Source organism: Pseudorasbora parva, chromosome 23, assembly GCF_024679245.1.
Source record: "Pseudorasbora parva isolate DD20220531a chromosome 23, ASM2467924v1, whole genome shotgun sequence".
NCBI lineage: Eukaryota > Metazoa > Chordata > Actinopteri > Cypriniformes > Gobionidae > Pseudorasbora > Pseudorasbora parva.
Window position 1 is genome coordinate 37506236 of NC_090194.1, and position 27923 is coordinate 37534158.

Here is a 27923-nt window from a genome sequence, read left to right on the forward strand (position 1 = left end):
CGCTATAAAAACGGGGGGTGTGACATCATGATTGACAGCAGCTCAACATGAGCTCAAGATAATAATCCCCAAAACTCCTGCATAACTGTTAGAATATCTTCTAAAAGCTAGGGGTGTAAATCAGACGGTTCATCACGATACCGATTCTCAAAGCCGGCGATACGATACTTTCCGATACCTCAAAAAGTTCTGCGATTCGATTATGATACGATTCAATCCATATTATACACAACCAGTTATATTTTTATTAATGTGCAGAAGAGCTTCGAGGTGTTCATATTATAATACTTTTGCACAATGTAAGAATATTAAATGTGTATCGTGTTCCATCCTATATGTTGTTGCTGCATTAAAAATCTGTATATACATTTAAAATAAATGTCTTTTAATTGTATAGCATTTATATATAAGTTCCCCTCGTTTATCAGGTTTTTTTTATAAACCATTTTAGCACCGAATCCTAAAAAAACTGGACTGCTGTCATAAGATTACTGTGTGTGTGTGTGTGTGTTTATGTGTGTATGACCAATCAGGTGCAGTATTAGACATGTTTGGAAATAAATGTTTGTTATATATTTTGGTTGCAGTTGTGAGAATGTAACTGGTTGTGTAAAATATTATAATATCGAAATATTGATTGATATAGCCCTTAAATGTTGTGGGCGGGGCTAAGTTCGACTGGCATCTTAGCTGCAGAAATGTATTATAACTAGTCTATATACAAATATTAATACCAGCCTCTATATTGCACTGTATTGTATTAAAATGAAAAGTTTGTCATTCATCATCTCAGAAATAAATCAGTCAGCATTATCTGCCTGAATATGTTATGATGTATTTTATTTCCTGACTGAGCAACATCTATGGCGTTTACGGTTTCCATGCTATATGTTGTTGGATTAATTTAATCGTTTACCTTTTTCGAAATGCACACTATAAACGAAATCATAGAAAGCATATGAACGTAACTTTTTAATAAGGGGAAATCCCTGACTTTAAACAAATAATCTTTTACATGCTTAGGACGTTAACGTTATATCGAGCAGTTCATACAGCTTTTACAATGGATAAGTAGTTCAAATTCATAATAAAGTTCTAAGATATCCGAAGAGTTTGTTTTGCTTACCTGATTAGATCATTAAACCAATTTCTACGATGAAAATCCTGTCGTGCGTCCGACAGAAATGGCGCGAATTACTGAGGCGACACACTTTTACCTCAGGACAGGTCAATTAGTGAGGTTTGTTAGCTAAAAAATAACCTAGGTAACCCAAAAATAACCAAGAAGCACGTTAATTAGAACCAGGAGGTAAGTTAATTAGGACAAACGGCCAAGCTCGTACTGTTTCACGATTCAATTAACAGACTGGACTCGACTTCATCAGCTCCATAATGTAGAAAAAACCCTTCAGATCTAACGTCAAAATAAATTAATTTGATTCAGTATTTGCCTTCATGAAGGAGTCTTGTAGTCCAGCCACTTTAGATCGACAAGTGTTTCGTAATGACGCGTTTAAGTGTCAGGCTACGCCCACAACATGACTAATTAGCAAAATCCATACATTTAAACACAAATTATATATTTTGCAGATCTGTTAACACTTGGAGAAACGCATAGGATTGTTTCTTTATATTAATCAATGCAAAAGATGTTAACACATGATGCAAATATAATACAGCGAGATGATGCCAGTTATGTGATGTCAGGGCAAACAGTTTCATTTTATATATTGGTGGAATGTTTAATAAAATAAATCCCAAAAACTATTTTTTTGTGTGTGATTGTCTTGATTTGTGACCATGGAGCCCAAAACCAGTCATATGGGTCAATAATAAATAAATAAATAAAAACAGATATGTAGATGATCTGAAAGCTGAATAAATAATCTGTCACTGATGTGTGGTGTGTTAGGACAATATCTGAAAATATGAGGGTGGAAAAATATCTCCTTTAAAGTTGTCTAAATGAAGTGCTTAGCAATGCAAAAATGGGTCATTTTGACCCTCATAATGTGCTGTCGGCTACGGCCACAGATTATTGTGAATGGTTTCATCAGAGCACATTACTGGTTCCAACACTACATTCTGGTATAAAACACACATTTGAGAATCAAATCAAGTCCCAAAGAATAAAATTAACCGTTTTACTCACAACTAGGCTGTGGTGTTATATCGCCTTTATATTAGAATCTGAGAGCGATATATTTTTTGTGTGAAAATGAATGCAATATGAAATACACAAGACTTCAAAATCAATTTAATATCTTAATGTATTTGATAAACTGCTAAAAGTACGAGATATTTAAGGAAACTTCCACTCCCGAAAGTATTAATTGGTCACCTGATCTTACTCCAGACATGCGAGGCTGACATGATTGTCTAGGCGGTCACCGTATGGCAAGAGTAAGTCTGTCATTTCAAAGAAGAAGGAAAACACAAACTCTGATTAATACTGACATCTTTTTTTCCTCCATGATGGCTTTCAATGTTCACATCAAAACACACAGATCCAGTTCATCTCGTATCAATGACCGTCATTTACTAGAAGAATAAGTGATATTCTCACGCTCTAAAAACATTAATGGTGTTAATGCATCAGTTTCCTGTTAAAGGTGTCATTTCGAGCCCTTTGACCTTTAAGCAGTAAATCCGCTGCGTTAAACCAATCATAATAATTCATGTGTGGAGTGCGGAGTACATTAATGTGTCCGTATCTGTAAAACAGGTGCAGAATATTTTTATTCACAGGCAAGAGAAAGAAACATACAATAAAATAAACGACGTATGACTTTAGACGAACTCTGATGGTTAAGAGTATGCGCGAGAAACTTGCAAATTATAACCGGTCAAGCCGATTAGCTTGAAGCTCTAAAGGAAAGGGAAATGTACACACAGCACCCAAACCGCTCGAACCCAACACACACGATGGGTCAAATGTTCAGCCTGTGAGACTTTGGGAAAGCTGGAGCGTCCGGCGAATGTCTGGGAGCAAACTCTTGAAGACCAATCCCAGCATGCACCATCTTTTTCATGCAAAACACTGTCTGCTTGGCGTTACTGGAGTCGAAGCTGGTAAAGGAATAGTTCACCCACAAATTTAAATTCTGTCATTTACTCGCCCTCATGTTGTTCCAAACCTGTTTGAGTTTCTTTATTCTGCTGAACACAAATTCAGATATTTGGAAGAATGTTTGTAACTAAGACGAGAGAGAGCAACCTTTCACTACCAGAGTATTTCCCCGACTATGGTAGTGAGAGGCGGACAGTGCTCAAGTGTTTTTACTTTCCCAAGTACTTTTATTTTTCAGGTATAAGTTCTTTATCATTGTTCTTCTTTGGAAAACGTTTACTTCACAACATTACAAAACATAATATGTACTTTTTTACAGCAATTGATTTCATATTGAATATTATTTAATGGTTAATTACATTACAAATATGCTACTCAAGTAGAAGTATTCAAAGCTTCAACTTTACAAGAAAGAAAGTACTGAATTTTTAGTGTGTGTAAGTATTAAAGGTAAGAAAACAACAACTTTTATTTATGAAATGTGGTGCAGTAAAAAGTATGACAATATATACTAAGCTTTGTAATGCAGTGAAGTAAAAGTTTTCTAAAGAACACTGATCAAGTTTAAAATGTACTGAGTCGAATGTAAAATTCCTCCACTACTGTCCGCCTCTGAGAATGGTTGCTCTCTCTCGTCTTGGTTACAAAACATTCTTCCAAATATCTTCTTTTGTGTTCAGGGAACAAAGAAACTCAAACAGGTTTGGAACAACATGAGGGTGAGCAAAAGATGACAATTTTCATTTTTGGGTGAACTATCGCTTTAAATGAAAACAAAAAAGCAACACAGGCAATAACAAAATAAGCGACTCTATGCATCCGGGTGGCGTTGACCTCTGACCCCGTCAGTCGAGCGGCGTGGGGTCAGCGATGGGCATGGTGTGCAGAACCTCATCCAGAAGCTGAAGTGCGCGGTGAAGGTGGATCTCGATCCAACATGGCGTCTCTTTGATGCTCTGCCGCGGGTAATCCGGGCCCCAACCCTTCACGAAACTCATGCGGAGGATGCAGAGCCGGCGGAGATCGTCCACACCGATCCCAGCAGCCGCAGACAAGCCTACGGGACGAAGATTTACAGCCTCAGTGTTAATAACAAATCACTTCACTAACTTTTTCTCTAACTGTAGTTAGTGTGTAATGTCACTGCTTGAGCATTAACAGTCTCTGTAAAGTTCCAGCGCTGAAAGTTCACTGCAAACGGAGATATTGTCTTTTAAAGTGGCGGCAGTTTATTGCCTACAAAAATGGCCGGTTTGGACTACAACGAGCTTCTTCCTGGGTTGGTGACATCATAAACCCTCGCTAGTCTCCGCAGATAATATAATGGGAAGGGGCGTGGCCTTAACCTGTGCTTCAGCCAATAAAAATACAGGAAACTACATTCGGCCATCTGACCAATCTAAGACCATTGTGTTTTTCAGAGGGAGGGGCTTCAGAGAAGCAGGAAGCAGACGAGCCGCTCAAAGCACAGACAGCGGTGTGGAATAAAGGGAGGATAGAAGAAAAATACAGTGTTTAAAAAAAAAGAAGTATTAAGACGTGTTATACTGCGCCCCATAAACACAACCAAGCCTAGAATAAAAACACGGAACCGCTGCTTTAGGACCTGTAATGGAAATGCATGTGTACATGTAATATTCTATATTGCCAAAAGTATTAGGATACGCCTTCAAATCACTGAATTCAGGTGTAAAAATCACATCCAAGCCTTACATCACCAAGAGCAATGCAGAGCGTGGGATGCAGTGGAGTAAAGCAGCCGCCACTGGACTCTAGAGCAGTGAGACGTGTTCTCTGAGCGACCAATCACGCTTCAGTCTGACAATCCCATGGACGAGTCTGGGTTTGGCGGTTACAGGAGAACGAGACTCGCCTGACTGCAGTGTGCCAAGTTTGGTGGAGGGGGGATTAGGGGGTAAGTTTTTTTTTGTTTTTTTTTAGGGGTTGGGCTTGGCCTCTTAGTTTCAGTGAAAGCTCACGCGTGTGGTGTCAGAGAAATTCACTCAAATATAATGCCCTCGTACATGCCCCAGTGGCAGAGGATAAAATGACAAATAGCCATCAAAACTTATAAATTAAGTCTATTTGTTCCCGTTTTAGTCATGAACAAGACATCATATTTATGTCATTTTACAACTAATTAAATGTAAACACATCTTGATTTAGGAATCTTTAGATATTTATAGCCTACTGGTAAAAAGAGAAATATTGAGGAAAAACGTCCCGTTTTTGCAGTTTGATCAGAAGGTACAGAAAAGATTTAACAGATCTGTTAATCAAACTGAAGTGTTTCTTAAATATTTGCATTATGAGAACCTTCAGTTTAATCCTTACATTTTCATTTCTTGATCTTAATCTCTTAATTTAAATTGTAACAGTCCTATAGTGTCTTATTATAACTGAATTTATTGATGTATTGAAATATGATTTAATAAGGTGAAAAATGGACAGACTTTAAAGCGGTGGTTCCGTGTTTTTTTTCTAGGCTTGGTTGTTTATGGGGCGCAGTATAACACGTCTTAATGCTTCTTTTTATTTTTTTTAAATGCTGTATTTTTCTTCTATCCTCCCTTTATTCCACACCGCTGTCTGTGCTTTGAGCGGCTCGTCTGCTTCCTGCTTCTATGAAGCCCCTCCCTCTGATAAACGCAATGGTCTTAGATTGGTCAGATGGCCAAATGTAGTTTCCTGTATTTTTATTGGCTGAAGCACAGGTTAAGGCCACGCCCCTTCCCATTATATTTACTGCGGAGACTAGCGAGGGTTTATGATGTCACCAACCCAGGAAGAAGCTCGCTGTAGTCCAAACCGGCCATTTTTGTAGGCGATAAACTGCCGCCACTTTAAAAGACAATATCTCCGTTTGCAGTGAACTTTCAGCGCTGTAACTTTGCAGAGACTGTTAATGCTCAAGCAGCAACATTACACACTAACTAAAGTTACAAAAGTCAAATCGCATGAATAATAATATTTCACATATAATGCCCTTGTACGAGGACAGTGGCACTCAGGATAGCGCACTTTGGTTCGACTTCTCTACTCTATAAATAAAGGATGATTTGAGAGAATATATTTCTGTTGCTGAAACAAATGTATTTGACTGCTTTTGCGTTCCCAGAGAAACTCTGCATTCGCTCGCGAAAGAACAAAAGTTTTCAGAGCGAAAGCAGAGTTTCTCGGAGGAGCACAACAGCATCGTGTCCCTGTAGACGCTCTGAGAGACTAAATGATGGAGTTTGGAGGAAGATTTATATTTCATATATAAGTAATATATATATATGTAACATTTTGAATATTCCGCTCTAATCTGACCTCTGACCTGTGCGGTGTCCAGAATAATAATCATAACTGTGTGTTAATAGGCCAGAGGAGAACTGAGTCTGGTTTCTCTAAGGTTTATTTTTCTCCATCATGCCCTGATGGAGTTTCGGTTCCTTTGGTCGCCTTTGGCTTGGCTTGCTCAGTTGGGGACACTAACATTATGATCAAAGTTATTCAACTAAATATACAAATAACATTAATACATTAGGTCTTATTTAATTCTATAAACTATAATACTGATCTGCCAACATTGTCTCTCTCTGATAAATTAAAATAAGCTGATAACATCACTGTTTACTCCAGAACGACTGTACAGCCAAATCTAATTCTGCTGCAGTATTGTCCTGTTTAACACTGAAGCTGCTCTGACACAATCGGCGTTGGAGAAGAGCGATATAAATAAAGATGATTGATTGACTGATTGATTGATTGATGACTCACTGATAGCCGGTGCGATTCCTCCCACAGACCCGGGGCCGGGGATGTTTCCCGCCACCGCAGCCGCCTGTGCTGCCGCCGCTGCCTGAGCCGTCGCCGCCTGCTGCTGCATCTGCCTGTGGCACTGACGCAAGTCAAACACCTGCAGGACACACACACACACACACACACACACACACACACACACACACACACACACACACACCGCATCAATACAGGCGCAAATACAACAACAAAAAAGTCAATATTATTCATCTAATAAGTAAGTAACTTAAATGGTTAGTTCACCCATTTACAGTGTATGTAAATGAGTGTGTGTGTGTGTGTGTGTGTGTGTGTGTGTGTGTGTGTGTGTGTGTGTGTGTGTGTGTGTGTGTGTGTGTGTCTCTTTAGCTCCACCCACTGCACGCCTCCACGGACTCGGCTGTTTTCAGAAAGAATGGGTTCAGTGTATCTGTCTTTTATAATTATGATAAACTAAAGACTCTTGTGAGATATGAAGGATCAACACGACTCTACAGATACTCAAGATTAACACGACACTGGCACAGACTGTGTGTGTTATGAGCCGTTAAAGGGTTAAACCAGGCGTTACTCTGACCTTGATGTATGCGCTGGGGTAAATCTTGTGTACAGCATCGCCAGGAGCGCGGCCGGCCTCCCGGTCCAGATAATAACTCTGAACAAAGACGGCATGATCGCTCAGACATCGCACCCAAACGTCCCCTTCACCTTTACACTCCAGCTGGACGCCTTTCCCAATGTGCAGTCTGAAAACAGGCACGCAACCAATCAGATCAGCTCAAATACTGTACATACCTAAATACAAGACGAGGTCTGTGTCCTAAAAATAGGCTGAGAAATTAGGGTTCCTCTTATATTCGCAATATAGACAAAATCACGGGTGGGAAAGTGAGAAAGCAGAAGGAAACAGTAGAGGGCGCCAACACGATAGGCTACGTCATTAGTGACACTTAATTAATTAAATAAACAGCAAAGATCTGCACTGCTGTTCTTATTGCAGCGCCACAGTTTGCTTTGTTTCAAGACGTTAATGTCAGATGTGTTGGATTAAAAGCAGATGGTTATTTTCTTCACAGTACCACAATTACATACATAGATAATTATTGTATTTTTGTAAGGTTATTCATTTTTGTCCCTCATTCACTCATTTCTGAACTCATTGACAGAGTGCACTTTATTTTGTGACAAATGAATCCAAATATGTAATCAATGGTGTTAAAATACTTTCCCAATAAATTAGCCTATCAGTAGAATTTTCCAATAAAATTATTTTCTGTTAAAAAACAAGAAATACGTCTTATATTCAGGGTCGTCTTATATTCAGGGTCGTCTTATATTCAGGTATATATGGTAATATACTAGACATGTGCCGATTTCCGGTAATGCGATATATCATGGTAATGAAAATGCACGGTATTGTTATCGTGGGCACTTTAAAATACCTTAAATAATAATTTATTAACAATTATTAAAAAAAATGTATATGCACTTATAATACTTTGCCAATCAACCGTATTAAATGCTCAACACCGCTGTTTTTTGCGTCTCAATGACAGCAGAGGGCGCTGATGGAACTGCAGAACGCATTTTTATATTGCGATCTGGACTACAATATGTCCTAATGATTAGAAATATTCTGATTATTTGTTATTGTTCAGTAAAACTTTGAGACACATGGCTTCATTAGTTAACATGTTTATTCATTTTCACCAAACTGACAATGAAAAATACTTACAAAGAATTAATTAATCTAAGTAGGCTAGTGTTAATTTCTTAGTTACTGTTTAATAACATTACTTAAATCAAAATGGACCTAAAATAAAACAGTAATCATTTGTATTTCTTAACTATTATTAACACAAAAAAAATAACACTTTCTGTAACAAATGTAGCTATTGCTCAATCTTAATGAGACCTTATATTAATAATATGTTACCTGTTGTTCTTTAAAGCCTAATTCTTTTGCACTTTAATCTGTTTGAAAATTGTACTTTTATATATTTTTGGTGCATTGTATTATTGTATTTAAAAATTCAGTTATTTTTGTAATTACAAAATTAATTCTTAAATTTGTTATATACAATGTCATGATAATACCATGATTAAAGGGTTAGTTCACCCAAAAATGAAATGTCAGTCGTTAACTCCTCCCCCTAATGTCGCTCCACACCCGTAAGACCTCCGTTCATCTTCACACACAGTTTAAGATATTTTATATTTAGTCCGAGAGCGTATGCAAGTGTATGCACACTATACTGTCCATGTCCAGAAAGGGAATAAAAACATCATCACAGTAGTCCATATGAGACATCAGTGGGTTAATTAGAGTCTCTTGAAGCATCCAAAATACATTTGGGTCCAAAAATAACAAAAACTACGACTTTATTCAGCATTGGCTTCTCTTCCGCGTTTGTGTTCAATCCTCAAATAAAGAATCAAACGGTTATGAATCAGTGAATCGATTCATGATTCGGATCGCCAATGACTCGTGATTTCAGCAGTTTGACACGCGATCCGAATCATGAATTGATTCACTGATTTTTATTCCCTTTCTGGACATGGACAGTATAGTGTGCATACACTTGCATACGCTCTCGGACTAAATATAAAATATCTTAAACTGAGTGTGAAGATGAGCGGAGGTCTTACGGGTGTGGAGCGACATTAGGGAGAGGAGTTAATGACAGAAGTTTCATTTTTGGGTGAACTAACCCTTTAAAGCTTCAGCAATTAATCATAACATGAAAAATTGATACCGGCACATGCCTATAATAAACACAATCGTGATTGCTGCGACTGCGCTACCTCGCCCTTTCGATGGCCTCGGTTCTGTGGACGTTGCTGAGCTGGCCGAGGCAGAATCGATCTCCTCCGGATGGATCCACATATCCGTCGACGGTCACAACCGGACAGGACGAGGGGACTTTAAAAGTCTCGCCCACTTGAACATCCATCTCAAAATAAGCAATGGAGCACCAGTACTCAGGAGCTGCTCGAGACGAGGAGATCATAAAATTAAGGATAGACCGAAATCAAAATTCTTGGCCGAAACCGAAAGAAATTATGCCAATTAAAAGTACCATTGCATTTATGGCTAGGACTGTGTAACTTTACTAAAAATCAAGGCATTGCAATTTCATCAATTAATATTAAAGTTTCAAATAACGAATCAATTACAAATTGTGCAAATATTTATTTAGCACATTGCAACAATGCACAGCGTAAAAAAATTCAAACTAAAATGTTTAACTTGAGCTCACTCATGTGTACATTAAATAATAAAGCACAGGCCTACTGGAAGGTACAGAAATTGGATAAAGTAATCAAATGTAAAATAAATGTAATAAGATTAATCTTTATTAAACTTACAAAATCTATTCAATCAAGAGCAGTGAGTGATGACTTATGTTTTGTATGACATTAAACCGACAGCACTAAAGGCCACTGCCCCTTTAAGACCTAGTGCAGGGATGTGTGTCGTCTTTCTCGACTGTATACAGTTATCTTAAGGCTTATTCAGAGTACAGACTGTCTGCTAGGATACTCATTAAGATGGACATGTTGATGTACTTTGTGTGAGTTTGTCTGTTTAAGAGCAAGACTTGAACTGAGTGCACAGAGAGATAAACCTTCTCATTCGCATCCTCTGGGCTCTACTTCATCCGGGTGATAACGGAGAGAATGACTGGACATATTCGGACATACGGCAGCACTCACATGCATTGATTAAAGTTTACAAAGAGAGACAGTTTTGCCCATTTTTCTTGTATTATTGCTGTTGTTGTCGTGTATCTATCTACAGAAACAAACAAAAAGTTATTTTCAAGTTACAACCCATATTACAGATGCGTCATCCGATGTGATGAACCACATACGTCCACACTGCAGTTCACAGACATGTCGCTTTAGAAAAGTACGTGAAGGTCGCGGTTTCTGTTTGCGTCATCACAACATTTCGTCCGTATTGTTTTAGTGATAAAAATCTTTCAGCCCAAAAACCGAAAATGCCCTTTTGAGCCAATCCCTACAGAAGATGCTCATCTGATGATGATTGGGATAAGCTTGTAACAGAGGGAAACTCTTACCGGGATGGTTGGATATCGGCGGCTGAAATGCGATTTCGTTGTGAACGGGCCCTGAGGAGAAAATAAAGATTATGAGAGACTGTGACTGAAATACATGTTTTCATCATATGTGACCCTGGAGCACAAAACCAGTCAAACGGGACATCTGAAAGCAGAATAAATCATCTCTCATCGATGTGCGGTTTGTTAGGATCGGGCGTTATCTGAAATTCTGAGGGTGCAAAAAAAATCTAAATATTGAGAAAATTTCTAGCCTGGTCATACTCAGCTCTAGTCAGAATATGAGTCTGATGCTCATTGGGCTGTAATTATGGGGCGTGTTTCAACCCAACCAGGAAAGACCTCAATTGGACAGACCTACAACCAATCAGAGCAGCGGAGCGACGCATTACGTTAGTTGTCAAATGTCCACAGAGCTCAACTGCACTGTGTTGCCAAGTCTGCGGTTTTCCCGCCGGTTATTTTCCATGTCCGCGGGTTAAAACGACCTCAATTATGGGATATATAGACCCAGGAATGAGAATTTTAGCAGCAACCTTGCCAAAATAACACATTTTACCCACAAATGCCATTTTTTCCCCGGAGAACCTCCCTGAGAAGCTATTGGGCTTGTTTTGGGCTAGTAATTGGCGGGTTTTGTTGTAAAATCTTGGCAACTCTGTCAGCACGCGCTGGAATAAGTAACGTTAGCGTAACGTTAGAAGAAAAAGACATCAGCTAAAGCCCGCCCTGATGATCTCATTGGTCAGTTTCTGTTGATCATCTGTCCGTCATCGGCTAAAGCCCGCCCTGATGATCTCATTGGTCAGTTTCTGTCGATCATCTGTCCGTCATCGGCTAAAGCCCGCCCTGATGATCTCATTGGTCAGTTTCTGTCGATCATCTGTCCGTCATCGGCTAAAGCCCGCCCTGATGATCTCATTGGTCAGTTACTGTTGATCATCTGTCCGTCATCAGCTAAAGCCCGCCCTGATGATCTCATTGGTCAGTTTCTGTTGATCATCTGTCCGTCATCAGCTAAAGCCCGCCCTGATGATCTCATTGGTCAGTTTCTGTTGATCATCTGTCCATCATCGGCTAAAGCCCGCCCTGATGATCTCATTGGTCAGTTTCTGTTGATCATCTGTCCGTCATCGGCTAAAGCCCGCCCTGATGATCTCATTGGTCAGTTTCTGTCGATCATCTGTCCGTCATCGGCTAAAGCCCGCCCTGATGATCTCATTGGTCAGTTTCTGTTGATCATCTGTCCGTCATCAGCTAAAGCCCGCCCTGATGATCTCATTGGTCAGTTTCTGTTGATCATCTGTCCGTCATCGGCTAAAGCCCGCCCTGATGATCTCATTGGTCAGTTTCTGTCGATCATCTGTCCGTCATCGGCTAAAGCCCGCCCTGATGATCTCATTGGTCAGTTTCTGTTGATCATCTGTCCGTCATCGGCTAAAGCCCGCCCTGATGATCTCATTGGTCAGTTTCTGTCGATCATCTGTCCGTCATCGGCTAAAGCCCGCCCTGATGATCTCATTGGTCAGTTTCTGTCGATCATCTGTCCGTCATCGGCTAAAGCCCGCCCTGATGATCTCATTGGTCAGTTTCTGTTGATCATCTGTCCGTCATCGGCTAAAGCCCGCCCTGATGAACTCATTGGTCAGTTTCTGTTGATCATCTGTCCGTCATCGGCTAAAGCCCGCCCTGATGAACTCATTGGTCAGTTTCTGTTCAGGCATAATTACTCCTCTATGGATCAAGTCCAGACCGAACCAGAGCTCAAATGTTGTGGGCAGGGCTGAGCTCGGCTGCCATCCAGCCTAGAAAATCTCCTTTAAAGGTGTGTTTGCATGCGATTTGACTAGATAACATTACTAAGTGAAATGTCGCTACTTGAGCATTAACAGTCTCTGTAAAGTTCCAGCGCTGAAAGTTCACTGCAAACGGAGATATTGTCTTTTAAAGTTACGGCAGTTTATTGCCTACAAAAATGGCCAGTTTGGACTACAGCGAGCTTCTTCCTGGGTTGGTGACATCATAAACCCTCGCTAGTCTCTGCAGATGTGACTTCTGCACGTAATGGGAAGGGGCGTGGCCTTAACCTGTGCTTGGCACTTCAGCCAATAAAAATACAGGAAGCTACATTTGGCCATCTGACCAATCTAAGGCCGGTACGTTTTTCAGAGGGAGGGGCTTCATAGAAGCAGGAAGCAAACGAGACGCTCAAAGCACAGACAGCGGTGCGGAATAAAGGGAGAATAGAAGAAAAATACAGCGTTTAAAAAAAAAGAAGTATTAAGACGTGTTATACTGCGGCCCATAAACACAACCAAGCCTAGAATAAAAACACAGAACCACCGCTTTAAAGTCTCTCCACATGAAGTCCTCAGCAATGCATATTACTACTAATAATACATTTATGATTTAGTTGCGGTAGGACATTTACTAAATATCTTCATGGAACATGATCTTAATAGCCTAATGATTTTTGGCATGAAAGAGAAATCATTCTCTTTCAAAAATCATTTTGGCCCTTATAATGTGTTGTCAGCTACGGCCACAGATACACCGTGAGATTATGACTGGATTTGTGCGCCGGGTCACAGATGTTCTGACCCGAGCCGCTCACAGTAGTGTGCCGGATGAGCCATGGGCGGGTGATGCTGAAGATGGCCGTTCGGATGAGGCACGGTGGGCGTGAAGTTGCTGTTCCTGGTCCAGGTGGAAGTGGCATCTGCGGACAGAAGAAGAAAGAAAGCACAGCAGACATGAAGCAGGCGGACTCGTGTGTGGATGAGGAGATGCTGAAAAGCTTTCGGACTCGGGGATCTGCAGGGTCTTTAAAGGGTTAGTTCACTTGCCCTCATGTCGGCCGTCAGACCTTCGTTCATCTTCAGAACACAGATGAAGATATTTTAGTGTAAAGCTGAGAAAGGCTTCAGATAGGCCTCCATTGGCATTCAGTCCATTCCCACTCACAAGACCCATAAAGGCCCTAAACACATCGACACACAGCCCATCTCACTACAGCGGCTGGACAATCACTTTATGAAGCGACGAGAATTAGTTATTGTGCGCAAAAAAATCTAAATAATGACTTTATCTGCCAAGATATTGTCTTCCGTGTCGGTCTCGCTCCTCCGCTTCCGGGTCATGAACGGCATAATTTGGCAGATAAAGCAGTTATTTTGATTTTTGTGTGCACAATAACTATTCTCGTCGCTTCGTAACATGCCGCTGTAGTGAGATGGGCTGTGTGTCGATGTGTTTAGGGCCTTTATGGGTCTTGTGAGTGGGAATGGACTGAATGCCAATGGAGGCCTATCTGAAGCCTTTCTCAGCTTTACACTAAAATATCTTCATCTGTGTTCTGAAGATGAACGAAGGTCTGACGGGTGTCCAACCACATGAGGGAGAGGAGTTAATGAGATCATTCTCATTTTTGGGTGAACTAACCCTTTAAAGGGTCATGAAACCCCAAAACAAATTTTCTGAGATTTTAACAGAAGTATGCGTGTTGAACAACATGGAAGTTGATGTTACCATCTGTTAGTTTTAAATGTGGGAGAAAACTAGTTAAAGAGTTAGTTCACCCAAAAATGAAATGTCTGTCATTAACTCCTCTCCCTAATGTCGCTCCACACCCGTAAGACCTCCGTTCATCTTCACACTTGAAGATCATGATTGATTCATGATTCGGATCGCGGAACTGCTGAAATCACGAGTCATTGGCGATCTGAATCATGAATCGATTCGCTGACTCATAACCGTTTGAATCTTTATTTGAGGATTGAACACAAACGCGGAAGAGAAGCCAATGCTGAATAAAGTCGTAGTTTTTGTTATTTTTGGACCCAAATGTATTTTGGATGCTTCAAGAGACTCTAATTAACCCACTGATGTCTCATATGGACTACTGTGATGATGTTTTTATTCCCTTTCTGGACATGGACAGTATAGTGTGCATACACTTGCATACGCTCTCGGACTAAATATAAAATATCTTAAACTGTGTGTGAAGATGAGCGGAGGTCTTACGGGTGTGGAGCGACATTAGGGAGAGGAGTTAATGACAGAATTTAAAATTTTGGGTGAACTAACCCTTTAAGTATCTTTGCATCTGCATTAAAACTAATTCTAACAGGTAAGTTTTAATGCAGGGCAAAACAACCCTTTATAAAACACAAAGAAGGATTCAATATGGGAACAGAATTCATTCAAGACGACGACAACCAGATGAAATGTATGTTGGAAATCATCTTAGCTTCTTAATTAACTCTCAAAACTGAAAACTGAAGATCCCACGGGTTACAAATGCATCAATATAGGACACTCTGTACACCGCCTCGTAAATTAAACCCTATTACTTTATTACCTCTTCACGTCACTTCACAAAACGAGAAGAAAAGATCAGCCTGACCAGACCCCTCTCCCAAAACACTTTCTCATTGGATCTACGCAAATCTCATAGGTGACCTATTTTGATCTCAAAAAGGTGAATTCTCACCTAAAGGTGAGGTGTTTGCATCTCCAGATTTAAAGCTTTTGAAGACCTGCACAAATCAAACGAATCCCGTATTGGGGAGGGGACGTCAGTCAATGTTTATGATGACATCCTGAACCATAAAAACTATGATTTAAACTACAGTTTAAATAATACAGAAATACAACTACAAACCTCACATTTCAGCCTTTAAACCATTATTTAGACCCTTTTTGCGCCGACGACACAATTACGTCACGGCTTTAGCTGGAGGCAAAACAATGACAAAACTGGAGGCGACCAATACAAACCAGCACAAGGTCGGAGCTCAAAATGAAGAGAGTTTTTGCTTAAAATAAAATCAATAATCTGCCAATGGGGTGAGAAAAATAATCTTGTTTTCTGTTTGAATTAAGATTATTATTCTCACCCCATTGGCAGATTATTGATCTTATTTTAAGCAAAAACTCTCTTCATTTTGAGTTATTTTTCCCAAAACAAGACAATTACTTTTGCTTGTCTAGTAAATGTTTCTTGTTTTAAGAATTGTTAGATATTTGGACTAGAAACAAGACAAAAATACTGAGGAAGAAAAGCCTTTTTTGCAGTGTGTTCTAGTGATGTAAAAATATAAGCTACATTTATAACATGTTGTGATTGTTTCAGTTATTTACTGAATTTAATAAATACTTAAAGGCATAGTTCACCCAAAAATAAGACTGATGTTTATCTGCTTACAAACAAAGTTCAGATTTTTTAATTCAAATCGTGCCGCAGAATATCTATTCGTATCTTTGCATTGACTTAACACGCTAATCACTCGCGCTTATCGCTTCATTCTGGTGTGAACACTAGGGCTGGGAATCGACTCCTCTTAAAGAGCCCCTTTCAGTTCAAGAGTTTAGCATTCATTTGTCTCTCACTCACTAATAACGAATGGTAGTCCGTTTAATTTCCGCAAAAGGTTCTTTCGGACAGTTCGTTTCAATGAACCAGTTAAAAATAAAACTTCAGCGGTTCTTTTGCGTCATCACGTAAAAACGTCACAAGAACGTAATTCTAACTTGGCCTACACTGTAAAAAAGTCCGTAAAAATAGGGCACAACGTACCGTATAAATATGAAGGAATTTTCCGTATTGTTTTTTTTACAGGTGTTTTACCTGTATTTTGAATTACACATTGCATTAGTTTGTGTTTTAAGGGTTAACGGAAATTTCCGTTAAATTACTGGATAATGTACTGGCAGAAAATTACCAGTTATCAAATTTACAATTTCCGTTTTTATTTTTTACAGCGTACTTGGCCACGCTGAAACATCCAAATAAAGCCATATGTGAACGCATATCGCAGATTCTTAGCCTACCTTTCATTCACTTTGTTTATTGTCAAAGTTTCCTTCTGTGATCCTGCATCTTGGACAAGTTTACAAGATTTTTGTCACCAAAAAAAACTCCATAATTTTAGCTTTAATCATGAAATGGTTGTCCACTAGTGCTGCAACGACACGTCGACGTCATCAATGACGTCGACTACGGAAAAACGTCGACGTTCGTGAAATGCGTCAACGCGTCGTGTCAGACGTTCATCTCGCGTAATGTTGGCTTCTGCTCCTGGTTCTATCACAAAAACCAAGACCGCGAATATCAAAAGTATGGGAATACTTTAAACAGAGGCCAAACAGTGTTTCCCACACATAGACTAATTTGTGGCGGACTGCCACATAATCAATAACGGCCGCCACATTCGTCATTCATTCATTTTTACGCTAATTAAAAGACGCACGCATATTCGTTTAGCTGCATTTCCTTAAGTTCTCTCTCCGCCCTTTTCCGCGTCTCTTACTCACTCACACACACACACACGCTCGTTGCATTCGACCGTAAAACAAGTTTTATTGCATTTTGGCGCATTTAGACATAGCTTTTAAAACCAGAGCAGTTGAATAACAGAGTTGCGACACGCCTTCATCACGCGGCAGCGCGCGGTCACGGCACTCATATAATTCTAAACAAACCAGCGCGGTGTCAGTCAGTACAGACCAGTGTTTCCCAACCGGGATCACGAGCAAAAGTTGCGGGGACGCACTTACACTTCGGTTCATCTCGCATCTGATGACGCATCTTTAATATGGGTTGTAACTTGAAAATAATGCTGTATGTATGTTTCTGTCGAAGGATACACGCGCTGACTCCTCAGGTATACACTACAACAACAGCGATAATAAAAGAAAAACGTGGGCAAAACGGTCTCTCTTTGTAAACTTTATAAAACGCATGCGAGTGCTGCCGTACGTCCGAATATGAGCAGTCATTTTCACCGTCATCACCCCCGTGTAGCCAGAAGACGCGAATGAGAAGATCTGTCTCTGTGCACTCGTCCCAAAGCGCGCAAATATTGAGTTATCTTTCAAATCCTGTGCTTAAACGGACAAACTCACAAAAAGTATGTCAAAATGTCATAGCCTACTCTATGCCTTAAGTGAACTTAATACAGAAAATACGACGACTATCCGTGGGTCTTAAAGGGGCAGTAGCATTCACTGCTGTCTGTTTAATGTCAAACAAAAGATAAAGACATCACTCACTGCTCCTGACTGAATAGCTTTTGTAAGTTAAATAAGGATTATTTTTTAATTTTAAACAGTTTAATGTGTGGTTATTTGACTTTTGATTACTTAATTCCATTTCTCTACCTAAAAACTAATGTTAGACCTACCTGAAAATCCTGAAAAGCATTGTTTATTTTATTCTCATCTTTGCTCAATAGTATTTATTTGTGCTGCTGCTTCTATTTAAGTTATCTGTTCTTATTTTCTTTATTTTCATTTGACAGTGGTCCTTTTCCCCCTGAACATAGCAAATACCAAACTGTTCTGAAACGTGAACCTAAAACCGTGATACAAAGCGAACTGTGAGCAGTCTGTACTGTTACACCTCTAGCGTAACTTATGCGAGGGGGTGCCACAGAATTTTGAAAAATTTCAAAGGGTAAAAAAATTAATCGTTAGATTAGTCGACTAACCGAAAAAATAATCGTTAGATTAGTCGACAGAAAAAATAATCGTTAGTTGCAGCTCTATTGTCCACAATGGTAGGTTTTGAGCGCTGCTTGGGCTACGATAACAGATGCAGATGTGAGGGTCTTATTTTCATTTGAAACAAAATGCTGGGGGGTTTTGCCTTTCTATAATCCAATTATAATTGTGAAAGAAAACCGCCTAGAGCACAGACTAATGGTCGAGAGCCTACTGCTCTTATAGAAACGAACGCAACTTCCTCACGCATATCTGATTGACAAATAATGTTGTGTTTTGGCCTGAAGAGCCGCCCTCCACCTATCGACCAATCACGAGTCAGAAGTGTTTCGGGTTGCCAGATCTGCTCTAGTTACCACAGCTGCAGATCTACAAACGTTCTGCTGATCCTGCAGCCAATCTGGCAACCTCGAGTCAGGAGGAGGGGGATACACCGCTCTACAGTCATTTAAAGTGATTGCAGTACCAGTTTTGGCCACAATCTTACACACACTTCCTTTAAGACGACTAAAACTAGACTAAAGCTAAAAACTATTCAGGAGACTAACATTTTACTAAAACTAACGAACACTGCTCTAGAGCCCTGGAGTGGAGGTTTGATTGTGAACTGCTCTGCATATCATAAGACTTTTCTTACGCTTCTCTGCTCTTAAATTAGCTGAGACTGAGGGAAGAGTTTTCAGGAGCCCTATGATGGCTTACTGTGGTGGTATGTGGAGGTCTGGCTCGCTGGGAAGCCGTTCTGCTGTGAGCCCTGCCCTGTGACTGATGCAATCTGCAGCAGACCTTCACTGCTATGGCTTCCTGTCAGAACACTAGAGGGCTGAGCTGGGGAGAGAGGCGGCATGCAAACACACACACACACAAACACACACACACACACACACACACACCATCAAACACAAGGGCTGGGCGGCAGGACCACAGGCGTGCATCACGGTACAGTACGGGTGTAACGATACCCTCACGATTCGATACATATCACGATGATATTATTGTGATACACCAACACAAAGTAAACGATAAAATAATTCATTTGGTGTTGCACTGGGGGTGGATATGAACAGGCGTGAACTTGGTGCTAGTAGAAGCACAGGACAATGACACCAGAATAAAAATATTATTTATGCTGCAGCTAAAAACATGAATTATTTTAGACGATTATGCTTGCACTCGGTCACTGACAATGCATGTATTATAATGTAGTGTGCATGTAAGCACACTGAATGCAAAACTTTAATAAACATTATTTGTAGCTCCTGCCATCGAATAATCACAGTAATCTTTGATTCTTCTGAAATGAAACAATCAGCTTTACAATTCTGTCAGTTTTATCACTAAATTTACTTGTTTGGGTTTGTGTGTGTGTGTGTGTGTGTGTGAGTGTGAGTGTGAGTGTGAGTGTGAGTGTGAGAGTGAGAGTGAGAGAGAGAGAAACATTATAACAAAAACTACGACTTTATTCAGCATTGGCTTCTCTTCCGGGTTTGTGTTCAATCCTCAAATAAAGATTCAAACGGTTATGAGTCAGTGAACTGATTCATGATTCGGATCGCCAATGTCTCGTGATTTCTGCAGTTTGACACGCGATCCGAATCCTGAATTGTTTCGCTGATTCATAACCGTTTGAATCTTTATTTGAGGATTGAACACAAACGCGGAAGAGAAGCCAATGCTGAATAAAGTCGTAGTTTTTGTTATTTTTGGACCCAAATGTATTTTGGATGCTTCAAGAGACTCTAATTAACCCACTGATGTCTCATATGGACTACTGTGATGATGTTTTTATTCCCTTTCTGGACATGGACAGTATAGTGTGCATACACTTGCATACGCTCTCGGACTAAATATAAAATATCTTAAACTGTGTGTGAAGATGAGCGGAGGTCTTACGGGTGTGGAGCGACATTAGGGGGAGGAGTTAATGACAGACATTTCATTTTTGGGTGAACTAGCCCTTTAATAAACTCTGGTCATAGCGCCCAGCCCTATACACCAATGAAGAATGAGACGCCTACACAAACGAGAAAGCTTTTCAGCATGACCTGCGTGCTCAAGGATAAAGTGAGGGATTGTGAGGAGTGTCGTACTTGTGGATCCGACGGCGATGCTGGAGAAGGCAGAGGTGGAGGCGGTGCTGCTGCCCTCTGCTGGAGGAAGCATGGCCGGCGCGCTGAAGGGCTCCTGGGCCACCGGCCGCGAGGGCGGATGCTGAATCGTCTGCATGTGTCCCTCTGTGCTGGGCAGAGACTGCGATTCATAATCATATTCATCCTTTACCATCAGCCCGGATGGACCTGAAAGCAGACATAGAGAGCTATAGGGCTGCACGATATTGGAAAAAAATTACATTGCGATATTTTTTCCCCCAACGATATATATTGCGATATTGAGAGCCATCAATCCAGGCTTAAGTCAATAATTACCATTCTATTATATTCATTATTTACATTTTTGTTGGAAAGTATGTGTAAACTAAAACCTCCAGAAGGTGGCAGCAGGTGACCGTCTTAATGAGTGAGTCACTGAGTCGTTCATTCAAACGATTCATTCAAACGCTGAATCGTTCAGTAACACACTTGAGTGAGATGCGTTACGGGTCTGCTGTGAACGATTTCCGTTGTTGAAATAGAACAAAAACACTAAATATTGCATCTAAGTGACTTTAAGTGAATGTTAATTACCGTAATTCCTCAAATAAAGACCGGGGCCTTTATTTACCTGAACTGCCGATGGGAACCGGCTTTTATTTGAAGCAGGCTTTTATTAGGGGCAGGCCTATATTTCTAATTCCATCTGTTTGAAATATAATTGCTTTATGTAAACCGTTTTCAATTTAAAGTGATCGTTCCAGTGGACAAATATCATTGATATTTTTAAGAAACATTTGCAAAAATATCACCATACAACATAGTACGCTTTTTTTTGTAATTCCGCGCGCAGCTCCGCATCCGAAGATGAACGAGTTCTCGGGCGAATCTAGCCGAGCATGACGTCTCATCACACCGGCCCCCAGTTTGCACATTAGGTGCTTATATTTACTGAATGAGCCTACAGAAGCAGAAATAAGCCATTTTAAATAAAGATCCAGGTTTAACCAAATAAATAAATAAATAAATCACAACATTAAAGTTTAGTGAAATTAGGAAATATTTAAGAGATCGTTAATTTAGTGCACTTTGTTTTCATGTCACAAGTAATAATATCAAGCCAAGGTTTACTGAGTTTTACACGATTCTTTTGTAGTGTGGTTTTTGGTGAAATGTACTCAAATAAATATCATCACCTGTGCATGTTAGCCCACTTCTTCTCAACGCGTTGGTTTATAGAACAATTACTCCGAATCGCCCTCTGTTGTTTCAAAGAATAGCACAACAGCGAGCTGGTCATGTATAAACGCCTCGTCCGTTTGGAGCTGAGCTTCGAGGCTTGGGTGCGACACCCTTAAAAGAGACGAGAGGCTTATATTAGGTGCGTCTTAATCAGCTCCCTAGTTCAGTAGTCAGGGCACTGATCAGGACACACCGGTAAGTCAATGGGCTGATCCCTGATCAGTGCCCTGACTACTGACGGAGCAGACTGAGGCGCACGCATTGTGAAGATCGATATTTGTAGCCTGCCTGACGGTATTTTCACAGACGTCGCATCTCTCATAGACTACAGTAGCCTGTTTAAAATGGCACATTCATCCGTTATATTCTCAATTTAATTTACAAAGCAATCCCTGTAAAGTGTTTAGGTGAACTATAGAAGAGACCAGGATTAGTGTGTGTCGCACTGGCAGGACTCGCATCGCGGCGCGTGGCATCAGGATGGTTTCGCATTAAATTAACGGCATTTAGGAGATTATCCACTCATTTCCCCCGGCCTTTATTTGTTCGTGCTGACCACGGCCCCGGCCACTATCAGAGGCCTGGCGTTTAATTGACTACAGGCTTTTATTTGAGGAAATACGGTAGTTGTTTATGAAGCTGTCAAATGAAATCAGTCATTTTCAGTCGTGATGGTATTCAGGAAAACGCTCAAGTGTTGTGATTTCTCCTCGAGAGGCTGCACGAGCGTCAACAGCACGACCTTATTATCATCAGTTCATCATATATTATCCACTATCGATCGCCACTTACACTAAATTAATGCATAATCATTCTTGCATTTTGGTGATTCGCTAGTTATTTTTTGTTTTAATCAGGCTCTTGTGTGTCGGGCAAGTAAAATTCTTTCACTGTCCCTTCAAAACACCCACATGGCCCGGACAAACGTTAATGTCGAGCCCTGCTTTGTATTTGTCGTAAAGAGCTTTGTGGTGCCGTTTAAAGTTTTAAGTGATCAGACAAATTGGTGGTGTTTTATTGTTTTGTGGCCACAGCTTTCTGACACTCCATGCGAAGTATCTCTTTTTGTTTAGCATCCTCCTTTTTGTAGCCGAAGTAGTCCTAAAAAGGTGATTTCTGGCTCGCGGAACGGGCATGTCACTCCAGCAACAAACTCGTGTTTACTGTGTGCTGCCGTTCTCTTTACACACCATGGGCTACGACCCTTCACATCGCGTGTGCCGGCGACGTGACAATCGTGCACATCGCGATATCGATGTTAAAACAGAATATCGTACAGCCCTACAGAGATATACAACAACGTTGTTTAATCAACTAAAAATCTGTTCAAAAACTGTAGGTCAGCCCCTTGATAAGCTTTATGATTCAGCTTATTATAACAACTCGTTAAGGCTGGCTTATAATATGGTTTCTGACTCTAATCATGGTGTCCAACGGCATGAGGGTAAGTTATTAATAACAGAATAATAAAAAAATTCTAGACAAGTAAAAAATTATTGTCTTGTTTTGGGGGAAAAAACCTCAAAATTAAGCGAGTTTTGTCTTAAAATAAGATTAATAATCTGCCAATGGAGTGAGAAAAATAATCTTGTTTTCTGTTTGAATTAAGATTATTTTTCTCACCCCATTGGCAGATTATTTATCTTATTTTAAGCAAAAACTCTCTTCATTTGAGTTATTTTTCCCCAAAACAAGACAATTACTTTTGCTTGTCTAGTAAATGTTTCTTAATGTAAGAATTTTTAGATGTTTGGACTAGAAACAAGACAAAAATACTGAGTAAGAAGAGCATTTTTTTGCAGTGTATGTGAAATATAAATACTCATATTGTGCTATAAGATTTTCATCAGAACTATTATTTCACGTTGAATTTAATTTAGATAAATCTCTTCAAAACAGCCAGAAAGCCTTCACTCACCGGAGCCCGACAGTGTGAGTCCAGATAAATCTAGATTGGAAGAAAACACAGGATAGATGAATTTTAAACAGAGGACATGACGAATGAGCTTAGCACTATTAAAACAATCATCAAACCGACCTATTCCTGGAGACACCACTCTCTCGTAATGGTAGGGGTTCACACAGACGCTGTCACATTTGAGGTCAAAGGCAAACTGGCAGTATTTTACATGTTTCAGCTCGTTCTTATGAAGATCAGGCCATCGCCATAACCGTGCATAAATGACATGTGGGAATCCTTTACGACCAGCCACCTAAACACAGACAGAGAGAGCCATTCAGAATGACACAGAGAGGAATATTTAAAATACACTATATTGCCAAAAGTGTTGTGACGCCTGCCTCTACACACACCTGAGCTTCCCATTGTTAACCCGTGGGGTTTGATCTGGAGTCGGCCCACCCTCTCTAACAGCTCCAGCTCTTCTGGGAAGGCTTTCCTCAAGGTTTAGGAGTGTGTTTATGGGGATTTTTGCCCATTCTTCTAGAAGCTCATTTGTGAGGTCAGGCACTGATGTTGGACGAGAAGGCCTGGCTCTCAGTCTCCGCTCTAATTCATCCCAAAGCTGTTCTATCGGGTTGAGCTCAGGACTCTGTGCAGGCCAGTCCAGTTCCTCCACACCAAACTCCTCATCCATGTCTTTATGGACCGACGCTTTGTCAGACTGAAGCGTGATTGGTCGCTCAGAGAACACGTCTCACTGCTCTAGAGTCCAGTGGCGGCTGCTTTACTCCGCTGCATCCCACGCTTTGCATTGCTCTTGGTGATGTAAGGCTTGGATGAGCTGCTCGGCCATGGAAACCCATTCCATGAAGCTCTCTCCGCTGTTCTTGAGCTCATCTGAAGGCCACAGAAGTCTGGAGGTCTGGAGCTGTTGACTCTGCAGAAAGCTGGTGACTTCTGCACACTGTGACCCTCAGCATGTGCTGACCCCGCTCTGGGATTTATCACGTCGTGGCTGAGTTGCTGTTGTTCCCAATGGCTTCCACTTTGTTCTAATCCCACTAACAGTTGAGCGTGGAATATTTAGTAGTGAGGAAATGTCAGGAATGGACTTATTGCACAGGTGTCAGCCTATCACGGCCCCACGCTTGAGTTCACTGAGCTCCTGAGAGCGACCCATTCTTTCACTAATGTGTGTAGAAGCGTCTGCAGGCCGAGAGCTGGAGTTATACACCTGTGGCCATGAAGGGTTTGAACACCTGAACTCAGTGATTTGGAGGGGCGGCCCAATATTTCTGGCAATATAGTGTATATACAGGTGTGCATGTATATGATGTGTGTGTACCTGCAGCCGGCCGTCGAGCGTTCTCTGTATGGTCACACATTTGCTGGGATGAGCGCCGTTAGTGGTGATGGCGGTGATGAGAGAGTCCAGCTCGTCTTTCTTCTCCTTCAGTTTCTTCACCAGACTCTCGATGGCCCGTTTGGCGAAGGTCTCGCTCTCGCCGCCCTGCCGGTGACACATCAGACTGTGGACGATGCTCAGACAGGCATCGTTACTGGTGGGCGTGTTTGTGATGGACATCGTGCGCTGATTATCGGCCTTCAAACTCGTTTCAGGAAGACACTGCGGCCAGTGAAGGGTCCATTCACACGCCCTGTGAGGAAGAACAATAATGAGCTATTGAGGAGTAATAATTACACACACACACACACACACACACACACACACACACACACCAGAGCATGTAACTATATAAACATAAAGTCATGTAGAATACATATAAAAAACAAATGTGTATATAAACAAACATATACAAGCATACACATATATTCACACACACACATATTTTATATAAATACAGTTATCAAAACACAGAGGATGAACATCATGTGTATGGTTTAATTGAATAAATAAGAACAATCCTTCGCACACTTAATTTCAGACACAGAGCACAGCCTTACATGAGTGTAGTTGTGTCGTAGCTCACGAGTGTATTTGTGTAGTAACTCACGAGTGTAGTTGTGTCGTAGCTCACGAGTGTATTTGTGTAGTAACTCACGAGTGCAGTTGTTTGTCGTAACTCACGAGTGCAGTTGTTTGTCGTAACTCACGAGTGTAGTTGTGTCGTAACTCACGAGTGCAGTTGTTTGTCGTAACTCACGAGTGCAGTTGTGTCGTAACTCACGAGTGCAGTTGTTTGTCGTAACTCACGAGTGTAGTTGTGTCGTAACTCACGAGTGCAGTTGTTTGTCGTAACTCACGAGTGTAGTTGTGTCGTAACTCACGAGTGCAGTTGTTTGTCGTAACTCACGAGTGTAGTTGTGTCGTAACTCACGAGTGCAGTTGTTTGTCGTAACTCACGAGTGTAGTTGCGTTGTAACTCACGAGTGCAGTTGTTTGTCGTAACTCACGTGTAGTTGCGTCGTAGCTCACGAGTGCAGTTGTTTGTCGTAACTCACGAGTGTAGTTGTGTCGTAACTCACGAGTGTAGTTGTGTCGTAACTCACGAGTGTAGTTGTGCCGTAACTCACGAGTGTAGTTGTGCCGTAACTCACGAGTGTAGTTGTGCCGTAACTCACGAGTGTAGTTGTGTCGTAACTCACGAGTGTAGTTGTGTCGTAACTCACGAGTGTAGTTGTGCCGTAACTCACGAGTGTAGTTGTGCCGTAACTCACGAGTGTAGTTGTGCCGTAACTCACGAGTGTAGTTGTGTCGTAGCTCACGAGTGTAGTTGTGTCGTAACTCACGAGTGTAGTTGTGTCGTAACTCACGAGTGTAGTTGTGTCGTAGCTCACGAGTGTAGTTGTGTCGTAGCTCACGAGTGTAGTTGTGTCGTAACTCACGAGTGTAGTTGTGTCGTAACTCATGAGTGTAGTTGTTTGTCATAACTCACGAGTGTAGTTGTTGTAACTCGTGAGCATAGTTGTGTCGTAGCTCACGAGTGTAGTTGTGTCGTAGCTCACGAGTGTATTTGTGTAGTAACTCGTGAGTGTAGTTGTGTAGTAACTCACGAGTGTATTTGTGTAGTAACTCACGAGTGTATTTGTGTAGTAACTCACGAGTGTATTTGTGTAGTAACTCACGAGTGTATTTGTGTAGTAACTCACGAGTGTATTTGTGTAGTAACTCGTGAGTGTAGTTGTGTAGTAACTCACGAGTGTATTTGTGTAGTAACTCACGAGTGTATTTGTGTAGTAACTCGTGAGTGTAGTTGTGTTGTAACTCGTGAGTGTATTTGTGTAGTAACTCACGAGTGTAGTTGTGTTGTAACTCGTGAGTGTATTTGTGTAGTAACTCACGAGTGTATTTGTGTAGTAACTCGTGAGTGTAGTTGTGTTGTAACTCGTGAGTGTATTTGTGTAGTAACTCACGAGTGTAGTTGTGTAGTAACTTGTGAGTGTATTTGTGTAGTATCTCGTGAGTGTAGTTGTGTTGTAACTCATGAGTGTATTTGTGTAGTATCTCGTGAGTGTAGTTGTGTTGTAACTCATGAGTGTATTTGTGTAGTATCTCGTGAGTGTAGTTGTGTTGTAACTCATGAGTGTATTTGTGTAGTAACTCACGAGTGTAGTTGTGTAGTAACTTGTGAGTGTATTTGTGTAGTATCTCGTGAGTGTAGTTGTGTTGTAACTCATGAGTGTATTTGTGTAGTATCTCGTGAGTGTAGTTGTGTTGTAACTCATGAGTGTATTTGTGTAGTATCTCGTGAGTGTAGTTGTGTTGTAACTCATGAGTGTATTTGTGTAGTACCTCATGAGTGCTGACAGTGATTTATAAACGAGCTGGGGTGAATGTAAACAACCCGATGTGCGTTAGCACAACCTGCTACAGGCTAGCTCGCGAACAGCGCTTACTTCAGACTCTAACTTCTGCTGTAGAGTGATAAATCACATTCACATGTCAAATTGTGTGTTTAAATTACATACCTTTTGTGTCTCCAGTGAATGAATCGGTCTTTATTCGTCCAGTCTTCAGGGTTTGATGTGAATCCTGTTAGCGGCTAGCGCTACACACTCCAGCCGGACTAACGCGTTTAGCTGATCTCTACAACCAGTTAAAGCGACGACAAGAGTCCTTAAGTGGAGCGAAAACCGCTAGACTATGACTTGGCATCGTATTTTATTAACAACAGGGTTAAATCACTGACCGAGCGCGACGAAAATAAACAATGTCGCCGCGATGGACTCTCGACGCACAGCTAACACACCCAGCTGCGTAATATGGCGAACAGCGCATGCGTACT

The 27923-nt window shown here is 40.9% G+C and overlaps 1 protein-coding gene across 2 annotated transcripts; it reads right to left on the minus strand.

Annotated features, from left to right (window-relative positions):
* Window positions 1-2715: 2715 nt before the first annotated feature.
* smad4a (SMAD family member 4a) lies at window positions 2716-27911 on the minus strand. 2 transcript variants are annotated; one of them, XM_067433981.1, is made up of 12 exons: window positions 27607-27911; window positions 25022-25334; window positions 23812-23986; window positions 23692-23721; window positions 20532-20738; window positions 19144-19269; window positions 13553-13657; window positions 10939-10989; window positions 9659-9842; window positions 7431-7599; window positions 6833-6971; window positions 2716-4127 (listed from the first exon to the last, which is right to left on the minus strand). In XM_067433981.1, exons 2-12 carry the CDS (start codon window positions 25259-25261, stop codon window positions 3916-3918), a joined length of 1638 nt encoding a protein of 545 aa, XP_067290082.1. In that variant the 5' UTR covers window positions 25262-25334; window positions 27607-27911; the 3' UTR covers window positions 2716-3915. The 2 variants fall into 2 exon arrangements, with proteins under 2 accessions (XP_067290082.1, XP_067290083.1); XM_067433982.1 differs by lacking the exon at window positions 19144-19269.
* Between the last annotated feature and the right edge of the window lie 12 nt (window positions 27912-27923).

What these genes read in the sequence shown, in the direction of transcription:
- smad4a (XM_067433981.1), bottom strand. Translation starts at nt 25,261, where the DNA reads ATGTCCATCACAAACACGCCCACCAGTAACGATGCCTGTCTGAGCATC. An exon ending in AGTGGTGTCTCCAGGAATAG is followed by an intron (nt 23,722 to 23,811) that starts GTCGGTTTGATG and finishes CTTCCAATCTAG; the next exon opens with ATTTATCTGGACTCACACTG. An exon ending in ACCCCAGCGCATACATCAAG is followed by an intron (nt 6,972 to 7,430) that starts GTCAGAGTAACG and finishes TGTGTCCTGCAG; the next exon opens with GTGTTTGACTTGCGTCAGTG.